The sequence below is a fragment of the Primulina eburnea genome, chromosome 15 (genome assembly GCF_022965805.1).
Source record: "Primulina eburnea isolate SZY01 chromosome 15, ASM2296580v1, whole genome shotgun sequence".
Lineage (NCBI taxonomy): Eukaryota > Viridiplantae > Streptophyta > Magnoliopsida > Lamiales > Gesneriaceae > Primulina > Primulina eburnea.
Genome location: NC_133115.1, coordinates 34,947,727 through 34,970,950, shown reverse-complemented (window position 1 = coordinate 34,970,950; position 23,224 = coordinate 34,947,727). Strand labels below are relative to the sequence as shown.

The window sequence follows — 23,224 nt, the reverse complement described above, 5'->3', positions numbered from 1 at the left end:
AATATGTATTTGGGTGGTAATCATATTTTTAATTCTAAATGTTAGGATCGAGTTAGAGTTTATTCATACATTTAGAGGGATAAATAAACTCTTTAAAAGATTTTCCGATTAAAAAAACTACAATAGCTCATTCTTGAAATGTTCAAAAATAAATCTAATATCGAGAAATTAAATTGAGTTTAGTTATAAAATCAAACATGAGAAACTCAAAATAACCCCTCAAAAAATCGATTAAATATTTTGAAAAGTATTTAAAATTTATGCAAGTTGAAGTAATAAGATTAATATGGTATATTCTGTATGTAATATTTTGGTATCTGAAACACGTAAAATGATTCAACTATGCCTATAAAAACAATAGCATAAATAAGTAAATGCGATAAATAAATATGTACGAAATTTATTTATAGATGTTCGGATATTAACATATCATATATCACTCATTCTTCCCCTTTGAATAATTCAATAGATGAATTTAATTTTTACAACCATTTGTACAATCTCATTTTGACTTATGACTTATCCATTGTCTAATTAAAACTCTTAGTATAATCTCAATTTTAGGCTACAACATCGCAATCTGCATAATGTTTAACGTCTTTTATGTAAAGACTACAAACACAATTTTTAATGTGTGAAGTCTATCACTCAACTAAATTTTTGAACTCATCTCTCTTGTGTATGTGAGTAATTGTGAGTGTGAGTAAATTAATCTATTACGGAACATAATCTCAAATGTATCCTCACACACAATGGAAAAAACTATCATCAAGCTAATATATATATATATATATATATATATATATATATATATATATATATATATATATATATATATATATATATATAGACTCTCACTTTTGGCTTGCTCTCATTTTTGCTAATTTTTTAATGTAGACTGCTCATGTTTTGAATACCCTTCAAAATCTTGTATGTGATCTTCAAGATTTTGTATACATAGCTTCCAAGATTGGTATATACGTTAGACACTAAAATATGACTGTTGGAAATGTTATGTAATGTTTTTAACATTGTAACGACCATATTTGACTTTCTGACAAGTTGCTGGTGTGGTTCGGTTCCAGGAGCAAAATAGTTGAATGAATGAACCAGTCGGATGAGCAAAACAGTTGAGTGAAACGTGGAATGGTCCGTGAATATATATCTCTTGATTCGTTTATTTTTGGGTAAAGTGATGAACATGAAAGTTGTAGTCATTTTCTTAACATTCCATATAATTGAAAAGCATTTCAATTTCGAGTACATATGAGATAGGTAGTCTGAAAATACTAGGCTGTGTACACGCTTGCACTTTTTCTACAACTTGCGTAGAACTAGCAATTTTATTGCAAATTATCAGCTTCTTAAATTTCGATTTAGACTTCAACATTTGAATATGATTTGTCGATCATTGTCATATCTTTACAACGGATGTTGAATTGTTTCATTATGATAACTGAATTGAGAGATATTGTCAAAATACAAGAGATGGTTTGTCGAGCCGTCTTGCTCGTGGATGTTTAGCCTGTCGGATCTTGCAACAACTATTTTTCGTCTATAACACACGAATTCGCTCAACTGGCCTGAGATACGATTTCTAGATTTTTAAGTTGACTTTCCAACCGTTTTGGCCGCTAGTCATTTGGATTATAGATTTATGAGATATTATTGAAATACTTGACATCTCACATTTTCATATTGACTTCGTTTAAGTTTTAGCTTGTCAAATCTCTTAACTTGACATCTTGAAATTAACACTTGAGTGAATATATTATAAACATAAAAACATGTTTTATTATAATCAAAATCAAGATTGCTGGCGTTTCCGCAACTCAAAAAGAAACAAACATAAGTAACTACATGGGAGAAATACTTGACTTGTTAATAAAACTAACGGAGATGTGCGTGTTCAATAAAAAATAATAAGAATGAATTAATTTAAAAACAATTTTAAAAAGTTATAATTTTTTTATATTCAAATGGTAGGAGATAAAAAAAATTATTATAATATAATAAAATCATATAGTTAATATGATTAGATGGAGGGTGATTTAGGCAAATTCAAAATTACACGATGACCGCGTATGATTTTTATAGGTTGCAATTGTCATTATTTTTAAAATCAAACCGGTCGGTTCCACCAAGAACGAGGCACGGGTCCGACACGAACCTAGTATAAAAATTAATTTTACGGTCAAACTGATCAAGAATCGGTGAACCGTTTAAAACCGATCCGACCTATTCAACCACTTTTAAAATATTTTTTAAAAAATTACTTTTTTATAATTTGATTTTTTTCATATATTTATATTTTAAATTTTATTTTTAGCTATAAATGTGATTAATTCGAATTTAAATTTTGTTAAAAATATTATTTTAGTAATAATAGAAGTTATTTTGATTTCTTTATGTTTAAAAAGTACATATAATTATGTTTGATTATATATGTGTTTAGATTTTAAAATTTGGTATATATTTTTACTATTTATATACATATTTAAGATTATAGAATTTAAAAATATTTTTTACTATATTATATTATTATTTAATATAATATAACAATTTTTCGATCCGACCGTCCAGTTGAATCGTTTTTTTATAAGGGGTTTGGTTTGATAATCGGTTTGGTTATTAAAACATTGGTTCTTATATTATATCTATATATATATAAAAGCTGAGTTGTGCTTAACATAGCAAGTTCCCGCCAAAATGACAATGCTAAAAAAAGAATGATATGGATATAATAAATCTCGAAATAGGTGTAATGCAATAAATGATAACTTCAATTATTATTTGCATTGATTATATCAATTATTTTCTAATTCAAATTTGAATTTTATTATTTTTATATCAATTTAAATGTAACTTATTATTTTCATTACCAAGAGGCTACAAATTTTTTCCATATATTTTATTTTTTTGATATATATGTATTATTTATATTTTTTTATTTTATGTGGTTCACACATATATGAAATAATCAAGCGTCCGATCATGAAAAAAAGTGAAAAATATTCTCAAATAATGTCATATATATATAAACATAGTTTTTGTTCTATTTAAAAAGTTTCCGCCAACACTAATATGCTATAAAAGAAAAATGATAATTATTAATATATGAATATTTGAAACAAATAAGAAATAAATATGTATTGAAATGTGATTTTTTGAAATTTATTTTTTAAAATTTAAATTTAAATTTGATGTTTTTTGAAAAGATAAACTACATTTAAGTATTTGCATTGATTATATCATTTTATTTTATTTCAATTATGTTTTTAAGTTGTGTGTTATTTTTATAGAGTTAATTTTTACTACTTTATATCATATTAAATAAAATATCAAATTTTAATATAATATTAAGTTTTCAACTATTTTAAAAATTGTCATTAATTTTTGGTATATTAACTGCCTGTGAAATGTTATTATTATTATATATCTTAATAGAATTTTATTATATGTATCTTAATAAAAATTTAATTTAAATATTTTTAATATTTTCAAAAATTAAATAAATTTATTCATCTAAATAAGTGACATAAAAATTTAATTTCAAAAAATTATTTATTTATTATTTAAAATTTTGATAAACAAATAATATATGATTTTTTAAATATTTTTTATTTTTTATTTATTAATAACAGTTTCACTTAAACAAAATAAATAAGTCAATTTAATGACAGAATATTGTTTTCATCATTTGAGTGTTATCTCAAATGACATGAATATTTTGATATGATAACTTTTTATAATAATATTTAAAATTTAAATATATTTATTATATTATATTAAGTATTTTAAATAATTATTAAAACATTAATACTTACTAATTTTAATCATTAATTATATAAATCAACACTCCGTGCATCGCACGGGTGAAATGCTAGTAAATAGATAATAGATGACTTGAACTATGATTATTAAACAACATTTTACTTTCCTAGACATGTCAATCTTTTAAAAAATAAAATATATGAATTTTCAAATTTTAATCAGGACTAGCCTTAAAAATTTATTTAGAAATATCCAAATAAGTTTTTAGGCCAATAAAAAAAACTTTTAAAACGAGTTGACATTGTTTTTCTTCCATAAAATAATAGATAGAAGGAAAAATCGTCTTTAAGAAAATTAAGTTAAATGGACGATCAGGAAGTGACGTCATGCATCACGTCGTCGACTCGCCATGTCTTCTTCCCTTCGTCTTTTATTATTACCAAGCATTTCTCTGAAATTAAATAATATATTTGTCAAACTTAAAAGTTTTTGAAAATAAATAAAAGAAAAGTGCATAAATTTTGTTCTAAACTTTTTTTAAAAAATTGTGAACTAGAAAATTTTGATCTTGATACATGAATAATATCAATTGACCCAATTCTAAATATTAAAAAATTTGAATTAAGGCAATCCCAACTTAAATATTGTATTTGATCTGTTTGAAGAATAAATAAATACCCAAAAAATACAATGTAATATATATTGCCAAGGACATCAAGCAAATGGCGACAACGTTGTTTATAGGGGCGACATTAAATTAATGTTTGTAGGCCGCCCAGATTTAATTTCTAGACGGCTTTTCGAATTATTAAACTTTAGGTGAATTATTAAATTTGGAAAATCGGTTAAATTGCTTAAACCAAAATATAGATTTATTTATATTAGAAATAAAAATTATAAGGGTTTGAGCTTCACTTTCGTAGTGATTTTTTTGTTTGGCCTTTTTAATTAATTAAAACTGACGGTGAGCCTAAATATTTATGAGTGGGGTCTCATGTGAGACCGTCTCACAGATTTGAGACGGGTCAACCCTAGCGATAGTCACAATAAAAAATAATATTTTTTCATGGATGACTCAAATAAAAGATCTGTATCACAAATACGACCCGTGAATCGTCTCACACAAATTTTTGCCAACATTTACGCATTCCCTTTTCAAGTTTCATTTCAACTTTGTGGAATAACTTATTGTCAGAATTCAATAAAAAAATTAGACGATTAGCGACACAAAATTTAAAACAGTTTTTTTTATCGGTTCGATTTAATCGATTTTAACGATTAAAATCAGTTGATTCGGTTGTCGAAAAAAGTTCTAATTTGTTCGGTTTTACTAGTTTTGGTTCGATGGTTCGGTTACAATAGACTTTCGCCAAATCCCGATTGAACATAATCAATTTTGGGCATAAAAATAAAAATTGTTGTTATCTAATAGCCGTGTTCAATCTCTATGAGGCCCTTTTACCACCCTTTTTGGGCCCTTGTCTGACTTGTTATATTGGTTCATATGAAATTTGACAGGCTCATTATCGTAAAATAGTCTGTTAATAAAAGTCCAAATCCAAGAGACATTTTGTGGGGCCTTAGCTCCTAACCATTATTACAATGCAATCAGATTAGGGTTTAATTAGTCACAGCGGAAAACGGGTTTAAAATTTCTTTACGACGAGCCCAAATATCTCTTCTATTATTTGAATACGAAAAATAGTATTTAATCTCAAATCATAAAACATGCCCACACGAAATCAAAACCAATCACATACAAACAACTCATATCCTCGGGACATGCCCCGGTATATAGATACATATACATATATACTGGGAACAACATATAAAACCTCAACTCAACAGTGGCTCCCTCCAGAAGTACCCTCTCCGGTCTCCTGATAACCTGGAGTACCTGCCATTGTCCACACACAAAGACAACAACAGCCCCCTTTGGGAGTGAGCAAAGCTCCGTATGGAACAACCAATCATATATATCACAGATATCTAAACAATGATATATGGTATGCAATGCATGTATGTCGTGGAGGTATCAGGTCAAATGCCTATCCACTGAGCACATGTCAGAATCAATCGAATCGCTATCAAATCAAATCAATGCTCGAGCTGGCACACCGGCCGATATGGGAATACACGTATGATAGCGTCGGCAAAGCGCCATCAAATCCGACATCTCATATCCAATCATATGGGGCCACAATTGTCTATGCTTTACGGGTCATATAATACCGGCATAGCGATTGTGTTCACAAACCCCGGAATCCAATCCAATCATATCAAGGTATCCAAGGATCATAGCTCAACGTGCATGTCATGTATCGATGTATACATAAAATGATGTGTGTTAACAAAACATTTATTTTATACATCGATATTCAAATCATAATGTCATGTATGCCACATAAATCAGCACATAAGGCATATAGACACGTATTCCAATCCAATCAATCCAACATATATCATATAATACAGATACCTGTCGTATGTTACCCGGTCGCAACATACCTCAATTCTTCGTTTCCAATTGATGTAGCTTGAAGATATCAGTATAATACTTTATCTACATCAATAACATACTCATTCCAATCAATAACATACTCCAAAATCATTAATATGAGTTTCAAATATCATTTGAAACTTCAAAAATTCATATCAAATCAAAATCATATCATAATTCAATTCCGACTTCAAAACTTAGTTTCTTGTCAGTTATTCTACCACATATATAACCGACACATAATTCTTCAATCTCAATCCAACAATTAAAATTCTCTAATTATAATAAATTGAGAATAATTCAAAATAACATCACTATAATCATCTCTTCTTTGTTAAAATCATACATTATTCAACAATCTTCGGTTTCTGTATGATTTAACAATTTATCGGATTTATTCCAAAATCGATGAATTTCAAACATCACCAAAAATATAAAATTTATACCTCAAATCGAAGACCTTGTGTCGACGATCCCATATCTAAAGTCGGTTCGTCGATTAGATAAACCGTTAAGTCGCACGACCGAAAAGAAAAATCAAAATCTTATTTCTCTATCCTCGCCTCACGTCTCTGCTGTTAATGAATTCATTCGATTAGTATTTATCTTTTTTTTTTTAAATTTTTTTAAATATTATATATATACTATTTAACATTTTAACGTCGGTATATCCCTTTGAACCAGTCAAACGATCCAATTTTCCAAAATTCAAAACATGAAACTTCTATATCTTTGAGTTTTCTATGTCATATCCAAATCTCAAATCATTTGGGCTTCATATGAAAAAGATACGTCACTATTTATCATTTTGCTTTTAAAATTAATTCATTATTTTTCAACTTATTTACGAAAATGCCATCAAAATAAATTGAATATTTTTCAACTTATTTACCAAAATACCATCAAAACTATTTTAGTCTCGAGGTCTCACACATTTTTAATATATAGGCAAATCCAAAATCAGGTAATGTATCAATATAGTATGACGAAATAAAAACATGTTTTGTAAAATTGACCAATGAGACAATCTGACATAAGTTTTTAGGATATAGAGTAGATAGCATAAGACGGAGAACACTACATTAATTTTTAATTTACATATTTAGATCTACTCGATTCTCAGGATAAATAAATAAATATAACGATATATAATATATAATTATTTTCATTCTTAATAATTATATAATTAGAGTCGAATCTTATTTGTCCTGTAAATATTTGAATATGGGAAGAAACACTTATTAGCTGTAAATGTAATAGTTGGTCTCAACGGTCCAAGTTATAACTAAATAATTGTACCATAAGCATAAACATTATTTTCCAACCTCCCACCAACTAATTCATCATAGGCATGAATTTGTAAATTTGGTGGGTAGATGAGGGCTTTATAGTAACTTGGTCGTGCATCTCGTTTTATCGTGTCTAAAACGCCGTCGCCGATTCTCCTATCCTTCCATAGAGGAAAATAAGGAAAAAAACAATTATAGTTTTCCCACCAACACATTCCTTTTTCCGGCTAAAAAAAATCAAATAAAATATAATAATTCGTTTGCCAAAAAAGAAAAGATGTAACTGTTATATTTTAATTCGATTTTTGATTGATCAAATGTGATTTATAAACTCTACAAAATAATATTTTACTTGAATTGGCATATATAGAGAGCAACAACTAAATCAAATGTGTAGAGAGTTTGAATTATATTTTTTCAATAATTTTTAATGGATGGATAATAATATATAATAGATATATTTAGGAAAATAGGCTTGGTCAATCATTTTTTTTTAAAATAACCTTCTCAAATATATAAATACATGCAAAAGTCATTTTTTTAAAAAATAATAATTAACTAAGGTTAGATAACAAAATATCCTAAACCAATTTGGAACTCTCCTCATTTCTCTTTGATATTTTAATTGAATCGTTTTTTAAAGACAAAATAAGATATTTTGTTTCATCTTTTGTAATTCGATGGTGTGACCCGAAGCTTGTCTCCTTCTCATTCCGCGTTGAAGCATCTTTTTACCAGAACTATAACCACGGACTGAAATCCCGGTAATCCCACCATTAATGCTGTTGGGTAATAATAATATTAAAGATAATAAAAATTGTAATTTTCAAGATTTTGTTTCTTCTTTTTTATTTCTACGCAGGCGCAGATTTTTATGTATATCTACCTTTTTCGTGTCGTGAATTTATCCCATTTCAGTAATCAAGAATTTAGTTTTCTTTCATTTTCTCTCTCCATCTCTCTCTAAAAAGGCTGAGATCTGTTGTCTTTCTCTCTTTCTTTAGAGGAGGGTCTCTCCTACAAACCTCCGCTGTAATTTTCTTGGCCATTACTGGTAAGTTTATGCCAGTTTTGCGCCATTTGATGGGAACCCACTATTTTTTCTAGCATTTTTTTGCTACTCTTTGATTGTTTTTTTAGGTCAAATTTGGGATTCTTATTGCTCTCTTGACACCCTCTTCTTCGATATGTTGGGTTCTTGATTTTTTGTTCGTTGAATTTGGGTGGTATTGATTTGATCGAGGAGTACGAGGGGTTGACTTTATTTTCCTATGTCCTAAATTTCCATTTTTTTTTCTTATGAAGATACATAGATGAACTCATCTTTAAGTTTAGGTCGATAATCCGAAACTGTTGCATTCATTTACGCGGTTTCTTGAACATTTCTTTGGTGATTTTTACCCGTATGTGCATTCTGTTATTATTGTATGAATGATTTGCGTGTTATGTTTGATGATTTGCTGTTAAAAATTAAAATTTCTACGGCTTGATTTCCTACCGAGATTGATCTATTTCATTTTGGTGTTTCAAACATAGTGGCTTTATGCGATTTGTGCTCGTAGTATTTAATTGTAATTATCTGTTGGGGACATCTTGGTTTCAAGATTACGCATGGAATTAGAATTCTTGAATTTTCTTGATGCTAACTTATTTTTTCTATTTCTAGATCCATCTGATAAGAAGTGGAAATTTGAGTGTTAATGGGACAATGCACCAATCCAATTAACTTTCTTAGCCTGAGTTGATTGATTTCCGTAAACATCATAGTTAAGATTATGCACTTGTTTGATCTAAGACTGGGTAATCTTCGTTGATCAATGTTCCTCGAACAGATGATTTTCTTGTTGATAAAATATTTCCTTTCGGGAACTCATCTATTTTGTAAGGTTGAATGTTTAATGATGGTAATTGCTTTCTGGTGTAGGTTTTGAGAATTTGCTGCATTTTACCGTAGCTTTTGTTGCATAACATGGGTGTGGAGGTTGTGGAATCTAACTCAGCTGTCAACATGGAAAATGGAAATGAAGCCAGCATTGCAGTTGAAACTGGAAAAGTAAATATAAATTTCGGCTCTCATGGTGTGGAAGAGCCAGTTAAAGGAGAGTCTCTTAAAGTTTTTGAGTCCAATATCCCTAAGGATGCAGTAGACGAGTGGCCAGAGCCCAAGCAGGTACACTCGTTTTATTTTGTTAGGTACCGGGCATTTGAAGACCAAAACCTGAAGAACAAACTTGATCTGGCTGACAAAGAGCTTCAGAAAAGAAATCAGGATCGATTGAAACTTGTTGAAAAATTGAAGGCAAAAAGGGTAAGCTGTGGTATTGTGTTTTAGCTGAGACTATACAAGGTTTTTCAGTGTTTGCCCCTTTAATGCCGCGCTTTGTTGATTTGTGTTGTTCTTTGACAGTCTGGGGGAACTTTTCAGTGTTAGAAGGTTTACATTTAAGTAACTATAAACACATGAGTTATGATGACTTAAATCATGTGAATGTACCTCTGATGGTTGGATGGGCTCTAGCCATGCCTCCTCCCTTTAAATTGGTTATTGGTTCGTCCTATTAATCTGCGCGATGTTGCTACCGATAGTTTACTTGATCTATCCACTTGAGTCTTATTTTAATTATTCTACATGTACTCATGGTATTGATTTTGGAGTTAGTGTGTAGTATAGATAGGCAGCGCCCTTATACGAGTCACTGCTAAACAAACCAACATGCATAATTAAACTTGATAACAACAATTAAACAGCGGAAATCAAATCACTTACTAATGTTACAACCCAAACGAAAACAGACCAATTATCTCATTTGTCTAGTTGGTTTTTCGGGATAATGTAATCTGAATTAGATTGAGTGGTCCATTTCCAATTTGGTGGATCCCAGCATGTTAATCCTCAACTAATCAATTCCATAAAAATGCTTAATTAACAACCTTTAATCATGTCTGAATTAGCACTTCATTCAAATAATGATTCGGGTCATTACAATATCTAATTATGAAAAGCGAACAACGAGAACTTAAATGACACCAAGTGTGTGTTACAGGGGGATCGAGCCAATATAATAGCTCAATTACGGTCTTTGGGCATTGAGAATAAACAATTCAGGACATTTATGGACGAAAAAAGGAAAGAAATGGAACCTCTCCAGCAGGCTCTGGGTAAGTTGAGAGGTCCTGCCGGAAGTAGAGAAAGGGCGTCCGGTATATGTTCATCTGAGGAAGAACTCAATGATCTTGTAAGATTTTATATAACTGTATTTTTTGTTATTTTCACATAGTATATATTACAACGATTCTTTATATGTTATTTCTGAGATTATGTAACTAACATTTTTATTATTGCTGAATGGCTCAGATTAAAAGTTTCCAATACCGCATTCAGCACGAAAGCATTCCTCTCAGTGAAGAAAAACAAATCCTTAGGGAAATCAAACAGCTCGAAGGTACAAGGGAAAAGGTTATTGCAAATGCAGCTGAGAGGGCGAGGATTCAGGACTCGTTAGGTGAAAAAGAAGCCATTCAGGACCAGGTCAAAGTAAGAATCTAGTCCCTTGACATTTTCATGTTTAGAATCTTCATGAGTTCCATTTATCAGTACACTTATACTTATTTTTTGGTATTTTTGCAGCTGATTGGAGTTGATCTTGATGGAGTTCGAAAGGAAAAGCAAGTGATTAATGTCAGACTGAAGCAACTTGAGGATGAAAAACTGACAGTAGAGAAAGTGATCATGGCTTTAGAGGAGGAATTGACTGCACTTACTGAAAAGAGAGACAAGACTTTCGAAAACATTAAAGAATTGAGAAAGCAGCGAGACGAAGGGGTACGCTTCTTAAATTTATGATCATTATAATTCAATTTAATAATGATACACATACGATTATTTAGATTTACAGCTATATATGCAATGTATTGACTACGACCCTGATTTTTTGGACTATCTATCTGTTTTCCATGACGTGATTTTAGCATGCACCGACCATTTATACTGTGTATCAAGAGAGAGCCCCTTGTTTGAGCTCACTCGGCCAAAACACCCACTACATCATACCAAATACGAACTCTATCATGCTGATCCTTCCGATCTCTTGACAAACATATCAATTATATTTGATAACGTTTGAATGTTATTAAAATTATTGTAGAATAAAAATAATTACATTGTCACTATATCCTTGTTACTTCATTATTATGAAATCATCTAAAATAAATATATTATATTAAATCTTGATTTATGAATATTCATTATAGTCAATAAGGTTTGAATCTTAATAAATTTCGAGTTAAATACTCATTATCATATTATTAAACTTGCAATAAATTTTGGTTTATAATTAAAATGTTTCTTTTTTCAATTATTAATTTTATTTGTTTGCTATATTAATTAAAAAAATTAGGGAAGAGATTGTTTTTAAAAATCACACTAGTAGTTAGTGAAAACCTATAAGGTCTGTGTCCGGCACAAGGTGCAACGAGGCTGAAACGTTGCTCAAATGCAAGTCAAGGCTCATTGTTTCAATAAAGTGCATGCTTGGGCTGTGAAGCACGATTCTTTAGGATCTTTAAAGCTCAATACGCTTTTTAAGTGCATCCTAAATTTAGTGATGGTAAATTCAGCATAACATGTAAGGCTATGATCTTCCATTTTTGTTTATAAATTACTATCTGTTTTTCTGTGTTTAACAGAATTTAAAGAACCTGATAAATGATATAGGATGACATAATCTTCAGACAATTTATATTTTAATATATTATCCCCAAAATCCCTTACTTTGATAAGCACATGCCTTGTGCTTATGTTCTATGATGCATGTTGCCTCAGTGAGACCTTAAGCCACCAATAGCTATGCCACAGATTTAACTACAATAACAATACTAGAGAACACTTACACTGATATGCAATCGTGAAACTTTGTTTCTTAATTGGTCATCATGTGCTGTTGTTGATTCTTTTATATATGATGCTAATAGGAAGAAAAGTCTGTCCCTTTATATAGTCCTTAATATGATAAAATATGATGGATTGTCGTCGTAAATGGACTCGTTACTTGATTGCTTTTCTATTTTTCTTAGTAGCTTAAAGCTGAATATTTTTTGCCATATAGTCATTCTTGGAAACAACGCCATATTTCACAATTTCGATCATTATGAAATTTCTATTCCATCTTTCAGAATTCTCCCTTCCATCAAAATCGTGTCATCTTGACCAAAGCTAAAGTACTTGCAGTTAACAAGGATGTTGAGGCCCTGAAGGATCTTTCAGATACAGAGGTTTGGAGGATAATGTTCTTTTAACTAGTAACTCAACGTCATTATTTTGTAATAATTTATTTCACAGTTCTCCGTTATTCCCTCGATCAGGTTGGGAACTTCATGAACCTCTGGAATAATAATAAGGCTTTTCGGGATGATTATGAGAGGAGAATATTGTCCTCTCTTGATGCAAGGCAGTTGAGTAGGGATGGTCGGATGAGGAATTCGGAGGAGAAACCACTGGTGTCAGTAGAGGTGCCCACTCCATCTGTGCCAGAGGTGGTAAAGACAACTTTTAAACAACCCCCAAAGCAAGATTTGGTCTCCGCGGCTAAAGAAGATGCTTCGGAGCAGAAAGATCAGAATTCTAAGAATGCTAAAAGCAATAAAGGAAACAATAAAACAGAACTCACCTTGGAGAAGGTTGAAGAGCAAGACAGGGAGGAAGTGTTTCAGTCTGATAAAATCCAGAAGGATTCTCTCCCCAGGACGGAAGAATTGGATGAAACTAAGCTAAAAGAGCTTAAGAAAGCAGAAGAGATGGCCAAGCGCATTCAGACAGAAGAAAGGAGGAAGAAGTTGGCCGAGAAAGCTGCGGCCAAAGCGGCTAAAAAGGCTGAGCAGGAAGCGGAAAAGAAGCTCAAGGAAATTATATATATATATATATTTTTTTTCACGCTATTTCCAACCAACAATTTTCAAGCTTTCATACTGAACTTATTTTATTCGGATTTATACAGGAGCGTGAAAAGAGAGCAAGGAAGAAGACTGGCACCACTGCTGCTGCTGTGGATTCTGAAGAGCCATCTGAAGCAAACGAAGAAGTTGTCGAACAGGAGATGGTCGAGGAAAAGTTCGAAACTCCTGTTCCCCACAAGAACAAGGCTCGTAAAGAAAACCCAATCAGGCATAGAGCACGCCCCCGAGGCGGTCTGGATTCACTTCCAAAGTCCATGCTCAAACGCAAGAAGACGACAAACTATTGGATGTGGGCTATTTCTGCTGCTCTGGTGGTTCTTGCACTTATGGTGGTAGTTGGCTACAGCTATCTTAGTTAAGGTAGTGGAGAGGAAACAACTCTTGAGAGACTGTTATACTATGGTAGTGAGCGATAGTTTTTGGCGTCCTGTGTGCTAGGATGGAGTTTGAGATATTTACAGCAGAGAAACTATGTAACTCTTTTTGTTTTTTTGGATTGTATTTTCAATTTTGCTCCTAAAAATATTGTTGAAACCTTCGTTTACTACTGCAAGCTGTTATGGTGTGGTGTGTAGAATTGGGTACTATGCGTAACTTTGTTGTATCAAGAAAATTATGATAAAGTTTAGCAATATTTGCAAATAGATTAATAATTTTTTCACGGTTTGGCTTTTGAAATTATGAAACAGAATGACATTACTGCCAACTTCTATCTACATTGTAGAATAAGGAACTTAAATATATCAATTTTGAAAAAAAAAATTCTTAAAAATATCTATTTGTCTTGAAACAAACAAATATTGCTTAATATAAGAATATCAACCTCGTATCTTTCAGGATCAGCTTACTCAGAGATATGTTCATCTGCTGCCCAGCATTTTGCTCGAATTCATGAAGTTCTAGTTGAGAGGGGAGTGGCATCAACTCTGAATTCTGGTTTTTTAATACCTTGGTAAGGGGATGTGTTCTTATTAACCGTGGAGTTTTTGTTTTAAAGGTAACACGTACCAGCTAAGTAATCACCAAGTTTCTTCCCCGTTTATTACAAAACACCAAATTGGTCAGAAGAAGCCATCAAACTCATTTTTATATCCATGAAACTAAATCCCTATTGGTGATCAATCTGAATCAAATGATGGGCTATGATGTTTAACTTGTGCAGCAAAGAGCGCCTCATGGTAGCACCTGGATTGGATTTGTTTGCTGTGAGTGATGAGAAGTTTATGGACATGTTTGCGGCTCCTGGAGCATTAGATTTACTTCAGAATGGAAGATAGTCGCTTCATAAACACCAGAAAATACTGCATTCTTGCTAAAATGAATTCCAAAAATGTTGCAAGATCACTATGACACAGCCATATCATATATAATATGTTGGTTTCTATGATTCGACTTGCCTTCTCACACAGAGTGAATTGGTTTACTTTGTATCATTAATTGAGTGCGAGTTATTTTATACTTTCGTTCACTTGAAATAAAGACTTATCATCCTAGCCTACGATATTGTCACATATACTAATCAATGGGTTAATTAATTAGATGGAGTGAAGTCAGATATTGACAAAGTTAAGTGGCTCGAAATGCAGGGATGCGAAGCCTGCGATATTAGGTTAGCCATGGAGGGAATAATTAAAGCAGACATTAAAGGGAGGTCAGAGGAGACGGCTAATGGATGAGTTTGGTTAAATTTGGGATGGGCTCTGTCAAGAAGAGACTAGACGTGCGACCCGACTGACTCATTTTCGGACTTGTCCTGTCCTGCTCCTTAAAACTCAGACGGGTTTAATTTGAGTTGGACCCACCAACCCGCCAAACACGAGAGAAATTATTGATCAATCGATATAGTATTTCGAATCACAGTCACTTGGACAAGTTTGATCAACCGAAAGCGAGGCTGGAATGTTGGGTTTTTAAACTTGTAAAAATCGAAAGTACTCCATCGAAGCAAATACCCCTTGTTCAAGGCTGTCGATGAGGCCGGAGTGTTGGCGGTATTGTACTGGAAGCGGACACAATGGCGGAGAGAGACTTGACGGCACCTGAGCAATGCCAAAAAAAAAAAAATAATCTATTAATTTTGACCCAATATGTAATTAACCAAGTGGCTCAATTGTGCAAATAATACGTGTGTTCTCGGCCCGTTTAGAAAGTGGTCTTAGAAAAACGAGGTTTGAAGATTTTCATCTTTTCTAAGTAGGTTTTTTGTGAAACGATATCACTGATCTTTATTTGTGGGTCAATCATACCTATATTCACAATAAAAAATAAAATTTGTAGCATAAAATATAATATTTTTTCATGAATGACCCAAATAGATATTCGTCTCACAAAATACGACCCGTGAGATCGTCTCACACAAGTTTTTGTCTTTTATCTTCTGTCGGAAAAACGAGCTCTTCCTCTCGTTTGGTCTCGTTTAGTTACTTTTAACCCTATTTTATTTTAATTTTTTTACATTTCTCAGCTATTTTTCGATAGGTTTTCATGATTCAATTCAAGAGGGAAAACAAAAGAGAAACGATATTCTATCATTTTTTAAGCCAAGAATTGATAATCTTTCATCATCCGAGATGACCGAGACTCATGCATCCATTCATATGGAAGAGCAAAAACCTACTTTTAAATCTTGAAGAGTTGAGTTCAATGAAACTTTCCTTGAACTTGATCTTGGATTGCATATTTCGATGTGACAAAATCTTTTAATCATCGTGATGAAATTAGTCGAACTTATATCAAATGGGGCCGAGCCATATCAACCTAAACTTCTGTCATACCCACGGTTTGAATAAGAAGAGCTACATTGTCGATTTTCAATATACGTGGAATAAAAGTTTCATGGTTAGAGTACTCTCCAACGAAAGATGCATATTTTGTTTTACATGCTATCCTTTTGAATTAATTTCAGCACAATAATATATCTTTACAATTGAAGGGTTAGATTGAATGGAGCAGTGTTTTTGTCTCACAGAGAAGTTCTAATCACACAAGAATCTTCAAATTTGTTGTTTGATGAATAACTAGCGTATAGACAAGTTGTCGAGAACTTATGACTTCAGGTAAATTGTCTCACATGGGTGATCCGAGGTTTTTCGGTATTTGAAAAACTTCAACCGAATGCATTGCGGTCGTTAATTTTGAAATATGCGGCTTCATGAATTACCTGTTGAGCGTTTCAGCGTTTGATGAAATAAATTTAACTCACCGATGTCTTCAAATATACAATATAGACAAACTATAAAAATCAAAATAATAAACATACTCAGTCAAACTCGAATATTTAACACACACACATCACCAAATGCTTTAAATATTTATCTTTTTTTACTTCAACTTCAAACAAATATGAACGAATAAATATTAAAAAAATTGTAATACGAAGAAAGTATTTGTAAAAATATATTTGGTGCTAGCATTTATTCAAATTTTATTTCATTATTTAATTCGGCGTAAAAAAACACTAGGCCGTTTAATTGCAAAATATTTCACGGTGGTGCGGTTATGTATTGCAACCTTTATTTCTTAAAAAATGGCTTTATTTATAAAAGATTGTCCATATGTATGTTATATACATTGTTTTGCCCATCGATTTCAGCTAACATTAGTTGCAGCGGCTGAAAAGGAGATCTCTATGTGGCTTTTCTTTTCAAATCTGATGACCATTGTCAATCTTGTTACATTTTTTTCCAAGCACAATGCCGAGTTACAATCTTTTCTAGTTAATTAAATTGCACATTATGTTGTTGTTGGTGAACACGAGACTGGGCGAAGAACTAATCAGATTTGTACTTTGCATCGAGTAGGCATTTCTCATTGGGGCTCCTATTTTGATTATATTTGCAGCTTGGCAATATGTATGATACAATTATTAACGTGTTGAAAACATTATCACTTATGGTACCTCTATGTTGATGCGTGGGGGAGTTGACAGTTAATTAATAATGATGAAGTCTTTTGATTTCATTTATATTTTGCATTTGATGCATAAAATTACGAAGATCACAAATTTGCTTCGTTGTGCCTTGCAATTAAAATAATTTGATATCATAAGTGGAATGGATTTGTTCTTTACAACTAAACCACTTTCCCGACATTGAGAAATTATGGTTTTAATATTCTTATTTCATGTGTAAAATCATTTTGCACAACATTGGATATTGATGTATCAGAGACGAGTTCTCATTATAAGCATTCTTTTCGTTTGTGCCAACAAAAGAATACAATCACAGTCGAGCATCACTTTTATTACGATATATTTAATGCTGCAATTGATTTTCAGTTGGAAGAGATAAACTCTAGGTTCAATGATGATACAATAGAACTTTTGATTATTAGCTCTATCTTGGACCCAAAAGATAATTTTAAATGGTTCAACATCGACAAAATTTGTACTCTAGCTGAGAAGTATTATCCCGAGGACTTTTGAACAGGAAATGCATCATTCGAGGTATCAGCTACAACATTATGAGCTGAATGTAGTTTGTCAAAAAAAATTTCATAAAACATCAACTACCTCATAATTGTGCCGAAGGTTATTTGAAAAAAAAAGTCGCAACACTATAATTTGATTGACAAGTTGATTCGTCTAGTGTTGACTCTACTTATTTCCACGGAAACCACTGAGCATTCATTTCGACTATGAAGCATGTTAAAACAGTTCTTCGTAATAAAATGAGAGATTTCTTTCTAACATATTCTACGATTATCTACATTGAGAAATATTATAGTATCAGATTTTATAATTGATGAATATTATACTGCGAAAAATCGTAGATCGCAGCTTCAATAATTAGAAAAAAGGAATTTGAAATCATTGTGTTGGTAAAATACACATTTTGTTTCAATTTAAATCTACTCCCCAAATTAGTGGATTTCAAATAATTTCATTCAAATCAAATACAACCTAAGAGAAAGACGTGCATTGTTATGATAGAACGAGAATACATAAATTTTTTGCGATGCTTATGACTTTCTATTCAGTTGAAACTCTTGATCATTTTTCAATGCAGACTCAATCGTAATGTAATCTTTGATTGAGCTCCCACTTTGCCAATTATTTGAAATGTTCAACTTCCATATCATATCATTATTGAAATTTTAAAAAGTTGTAAATAAAATAAAATAAAATAAAATTTGAGAAAAAAATTGTGTAAGAATATTAGACCACTACTCGCTTTTTCATGCTTGATCGACTCTGCTTGCATTAATAAAGTTAGCCGCATTAATATGTTCCATACGTTTCTTTCAACCCTTTTTCGATATTCCATTTTAATGGGAATTTGATTCTTTTCATTCTTAATAATAATATGCCTTGCCATTTAAACATCTATACTAGGATATTATGAACTATGCGAACATTATAATATATTCACATTTTAAAGTCAATTTCATTTTTCAAAACTTTAATTTTTCAACTTGATAGCTATTTTTCCTGCCATTTAAAAAAAGAAGAAAATAAGAATAATTGTACGGCATAGGGGCATCACGCAATAATGGACTTTTTTTCCCATCAAATCTCCCCCATGGTCCATGGAATGTCGAAAATGCTAACTTTTGTTATGAGAAAATTAAATATGTATCTTAGATTTTAAATTTTTATATAGAAGTTGCACGAACATCTTATGCATTGGTTGGAAATATAGTGAGATGAAGTATTTTGATGGTATCTCATTGACCACTGATCAAAATGAACAACGGGTAAAAAGTTTAAAAAAGAAAACTGAATTTGCTACAAGTTATATTTAAGGTAGGTTAGATTAATTCAAATGTTATATATGTTAACTAGATGCTACAAAATCGAGAGAGTAACTGACGGAATCTGAGTAGTATAGACAACGTCTGAACTAGTTTAGTCGACCTGAAATATAACTTATAGCAAATTGAGTTTCATTTCTAACTATTTTTCCCGTCGGTCATTTTTATCACTGGTCAATGTGATATTATCAAAATACTTCAGCTGTAAGATTTCCAACTGTTGCATAAAGTGTTCGTATAATTTTTATAAAAAATTAAAGTCTAATATACATATTTAATTTTCACAAGAGATATAAATATATATATATATATATTTTCGATATTTTATACAAAAAATTAGTGCAATAAACTCTGCGTTGGGTAAATGCAATAATTTCAGAAAAAAAACAATAGATTAAAAATATGCTTCAACAAATTACATAATTAAATAAAAAATAAATAAATTCAAGAAACTAAAAATCGCAATTTCTCTCTGGGAACACATAAACCGTGATGTGTCTGAAAGTCTCGACCCATCATTACCGGACAATTCTTTTTAAATGAATGATTGCGTGTAAGAAGAATTTGGTGGCGTAAGAAGTTTGGCGGTGGCATTTTCATCTCTCGCCAGTATGCGTAATCATATATATTGTTTATACACATGTAATGAACGTCGGAAAATTGACTTTCAGTTTTCAGTCATCGATTTTTTTTTTTGTGTTCAATCTCTTGATATTTTTTTAATACCATATTTTCACACGAAGTACCACATTTTGTATGATATAGTACCATAATTTTATGAGTAGAGAGTGAACCCAAAAAAATGTTTTGATTGGAGATTTTTCACCAACTTCCTCGATGAACGTAAAAATTAATTTATATTAAAATTTGTTTAAAATCCTTAAAGAAAACTACGTGCAATACAACGTTTGGATCCAAATAATTAAGTGAATTGACTACTTTTCACGTATATGCAGTTGCAAAATTAGTTATCCAGCTGATACAAGTACAACTAACCGAATTCGGATATAAACACAAAATATAAACGAATGCGTGGTTGGATTATTTAAATTTTATTATATTAATGAGTAGACTTTTGTGAGACGATCTCACGAATCTTTATCTATGAGACGAGTCGACTCTAATTATATTCATAATAGAAAAATCATACTCTAGCATGTCTTTTCTTTTCGACTTAACTATTATTAATATATTACGACTTTTTTATATATTTCAGGTCACGAGAGCTTCGAAGTCTGCTTGTATAAACGCGATTAAGTTACAATGATTTTATATAAGAGTCGGTGTTTTGCATGAAATGGTCAACACCCCGCCAAACACGTTTTTGTACTAATCGTATCATAGATATTATAAACTTCGAATTTCATAAAATTAAGGTTTCGTGTGTGTGATGGGTAAAATGGTAAAATAAACAATGATGGTGTGGTACGGCGGAGTTCCCAATCCCAATCAGAGACTGGGTCTACCGGTGTTCTGAAGTCAATGAGTTCAACTGGAAAAGTTTCCACTTTCCCAAATTCAACTTGTTTTTTTTTTTTTTTTACAAATTCATATTTTACTAAATGATCGGTATTTATTTAATAAAGAATGTAAATTGACCATTTAACCCACCTACAACCCCTCTACGAAGCAATAATGGAAAGAAAAGGAGAAGTATGTTGTGAGAAAAAGGTGGTTAGGTGGTTCAAAGACTTCAACTTGACAACAAAACAAAAGGTTAATTAAATATTAAATTATAGATCAGTCGGAGAAAAATTCGAAAAAAATATAGAGATGTATAAAAATTATTAATAAATCGACTATACCGTTAGTTAATATAAGAGGTTCAGTTTAATGAAATAAAATATAAGTTATATAATATATAAATTTAAAATAAAATTTTAGAGCAAATGGTAGAAATGGCTACGACGAATCAGTTCCAATTTCCATCGTCTGCTTTGGTCATTTGGTTTGGGCTGATTTTATTTTATATTAATATTTAAAATTTGTCGTATTTAATGTGAAAAAGAAGACGACCTCCAATCTCCATCCCATTCCCATTCTCTTCTTTTTCACTCATTCATCGCTTCTTCTCCACCCAAACCTTTTCCTCTGTCTCTGTCTCTGTCTCTGTCTGTTTCATTTATTACCAATTATGGATATCACCTCTCCAAGAATTCAAGTGAGAGATCACAACTCATCCCCCACCACCTCTCCCCGCAGCAATGGCGGCGGCTGCACCACTAGTAATGGGTCGTCGGTGATGCTTGTCGCCACCCCGCCGCTCACCCCTAATCCAAACCCCATTTTCAGATCTAACGAATCCAATCCATATCCTACCACTTTTGTACAAGCGGACACATCTTCCTTCAAACAGGTCGTGCAGATGCTCACTGGTTCCTCGGAAACAGCCAAACAAGCTTCCAGAACGGATCCCACATCCCGAGGCGGCGGCAGCATACCACCTATCAGAAGCACCGGTCAGAAGAAGCAAGGTTTTAAACTCTACGAACGGAGAAACAGCCTGAAAAACGGGCTAATGATCAACACACTGATGTCGGGTTTTTCTCAAAACCCCGTCTTTTCGCCGAGAAACCCCGAGATTCTATCGCCGAGCATCCTTGCCTTCCCGGCGCTGGTTCTCAGCCCGGCGACGCCATTGAATGAGGATAACCTGAGCAGATCCTCACCGGCCGCGATCGGGAATTCATTGGAAGAGGAAAAGGCAATCGCCGAGAAGAAATTTTACTTTCATCCGTCGCCGAGGACGGCCCCCGGCAACGCCGAGCCTCAGCTTCTGTCACTTTTTCCGGTGACCTCGCCGCGAGTTTCAGGGTCCTCGTGAGGGAAAATAATCTTGAACCGGAAAATTGGATTCCGGAGATTAATCAAGTTAGAGATCATCCTCCATTTGTACAATTTTATCTTTCATTCGATGATTACAAAGAGCAAGAAAACTCGTCACTGCTTTATTATTTCTTTCATCATTTGTGTTGACTTGTATTCCATTGCTGAATTTTTGAGCCGACATTTCCACCTTCACACTTCTCTACTAAATGTCACATCGACCCATAGATTTTTTGAAGACGATCATAAAGTCAAGTTTTTTTCCCTTCCAATGTTGAAAAAGGGGAAATTTTCATAAAAAGATCTGAGGCATGTACTTTAAAAAGAAGAATAATTCATTACTTTTGGGTTTTTTTTTTATAAATTTTTTTGTCAAAAAGAATAATCCATTGAACAACACTCAATCTAATCAAACCATAGTTGATGAAGGATCAAATTCCTATTCATTTATTCTTATAGTTCACTTGAGAGACAGATAAATGAAAAAATAAGGCATCAATTATAAGCAGGACCCAATAGACTTTGAAATAATATTCTCTTTAAATTTATAACCCTTATTTTTTTTTTGCATGTCGAGACATGATAACGATTTCGTATATCAATTTTGTGATATATATATTTTATTTAAATCACATATAAAAGATAATATTTTTAATATTAAATGTGCTAAACTTTTTCAGAAATAATAAGAACTATAATGACGCATTGAGAATGGTTTTTTTTGGAAACAACTTAGGAAAACATTGATAGTGGTGCTATACACGCGACTTGTTTAGGTTCACTAAATCCATGTTAAATCTCCATACTCAGGCGTCAACACATATAGTCCGAAAAAAGTAAAATAAAATGTAATACTTTTACACTAAAAATATTAATTTTTACTCCAAACATATCTGTCTCACAAAAACCTAAGAAAAATAATTTTTTTTTTGTATATAAATCTAACACTAAATACTTAATGAGCCCAGATTCATTTTATTTTGGAAAAAAAACTACTAGTTTTGTTAAGATTGGAACTTGGACCTAACTCAACCCTAAAAGCTAGTTCAAGGGGGGAGGATTGTCCAATTCCATATATACCACCCATAGGTTAATTATCTAACCGATGTGGGACATTTAATGTGGGGCCCTT

At 31.9% G+C, this 23,224-nt stretch overlaps 2 protein-coding genes across 4 annotated transcripts; both read left to right on the top strand.

Moving 5' to 3' along the window:
* The first annotated feature begins 8,253 nt into the window (after positions 1 to 8,253).
* Positions 8,254 to 14,143, top strand: LOC140813512 (proton pump-interactor 1-like). Of its 3 annotated transcripts, XM_073172020.1 has the most exons (8): positions 8,442 to 8,617; positions 9,488 to 9,871; positions 10,608 to 10,799; positions 10,919 to 11,098; positions 11,192 to 11,386; positions 12,736 to 12,834; positions 12,925 to 13,459; positions 13,555 to 14,143. In XM_073172020.1, the coding sequence occupies exons 2-8, from the start codon at positions 9,533 to 9,535 to the stop codon at positions 13,872 to 13,874; spliced, it is 1,860 nt and encodes a 619-aa protein (XP_073028121.1). In that variant the 5' UTR covers positions 8,442 to 8,617; positions 9,488 to 9,532; the 3' UTR covers positions 13,875 to 14,143. The 3 variants fall into 3 exon arrangements, with proteins under 3 accessions (XP_073028120.1, XP_073028121.1, XP_073028119.1); XM_073172019.1 differs by lacking the exon at positions 8,442 to 8,617 and adding an exon at positions 8,254 to 8,327 and having other exon boundaries at positions 12,925 to 14,143; XM_073172018.1 differs by having other exon boundaries at positions 12,925 to 14,143.
* Positions 14,144 to 21,270: 7,127 nt separating this feature from the next.
* LOC140813973 (VQ motif-containing protein 4-like) lies at positions 21,271 to 22,253 on the top strand. Its single transcript, XM_073172812.1, has one exon. It carries the CDS (start codon positions 21,401 to 21,403, stop codon positions 22,088 to 22,090), a length of 690 nt encoding a protein of 229 aa, XP_073028913.1. The 5' UTR covers positions 21,271 to 21,400; the 3' UTR covers positions 22,091 to 22,253.
* The last annotated feature ends 971 nt before the right edge of the window (positions 22,254 to 23,224 follow it).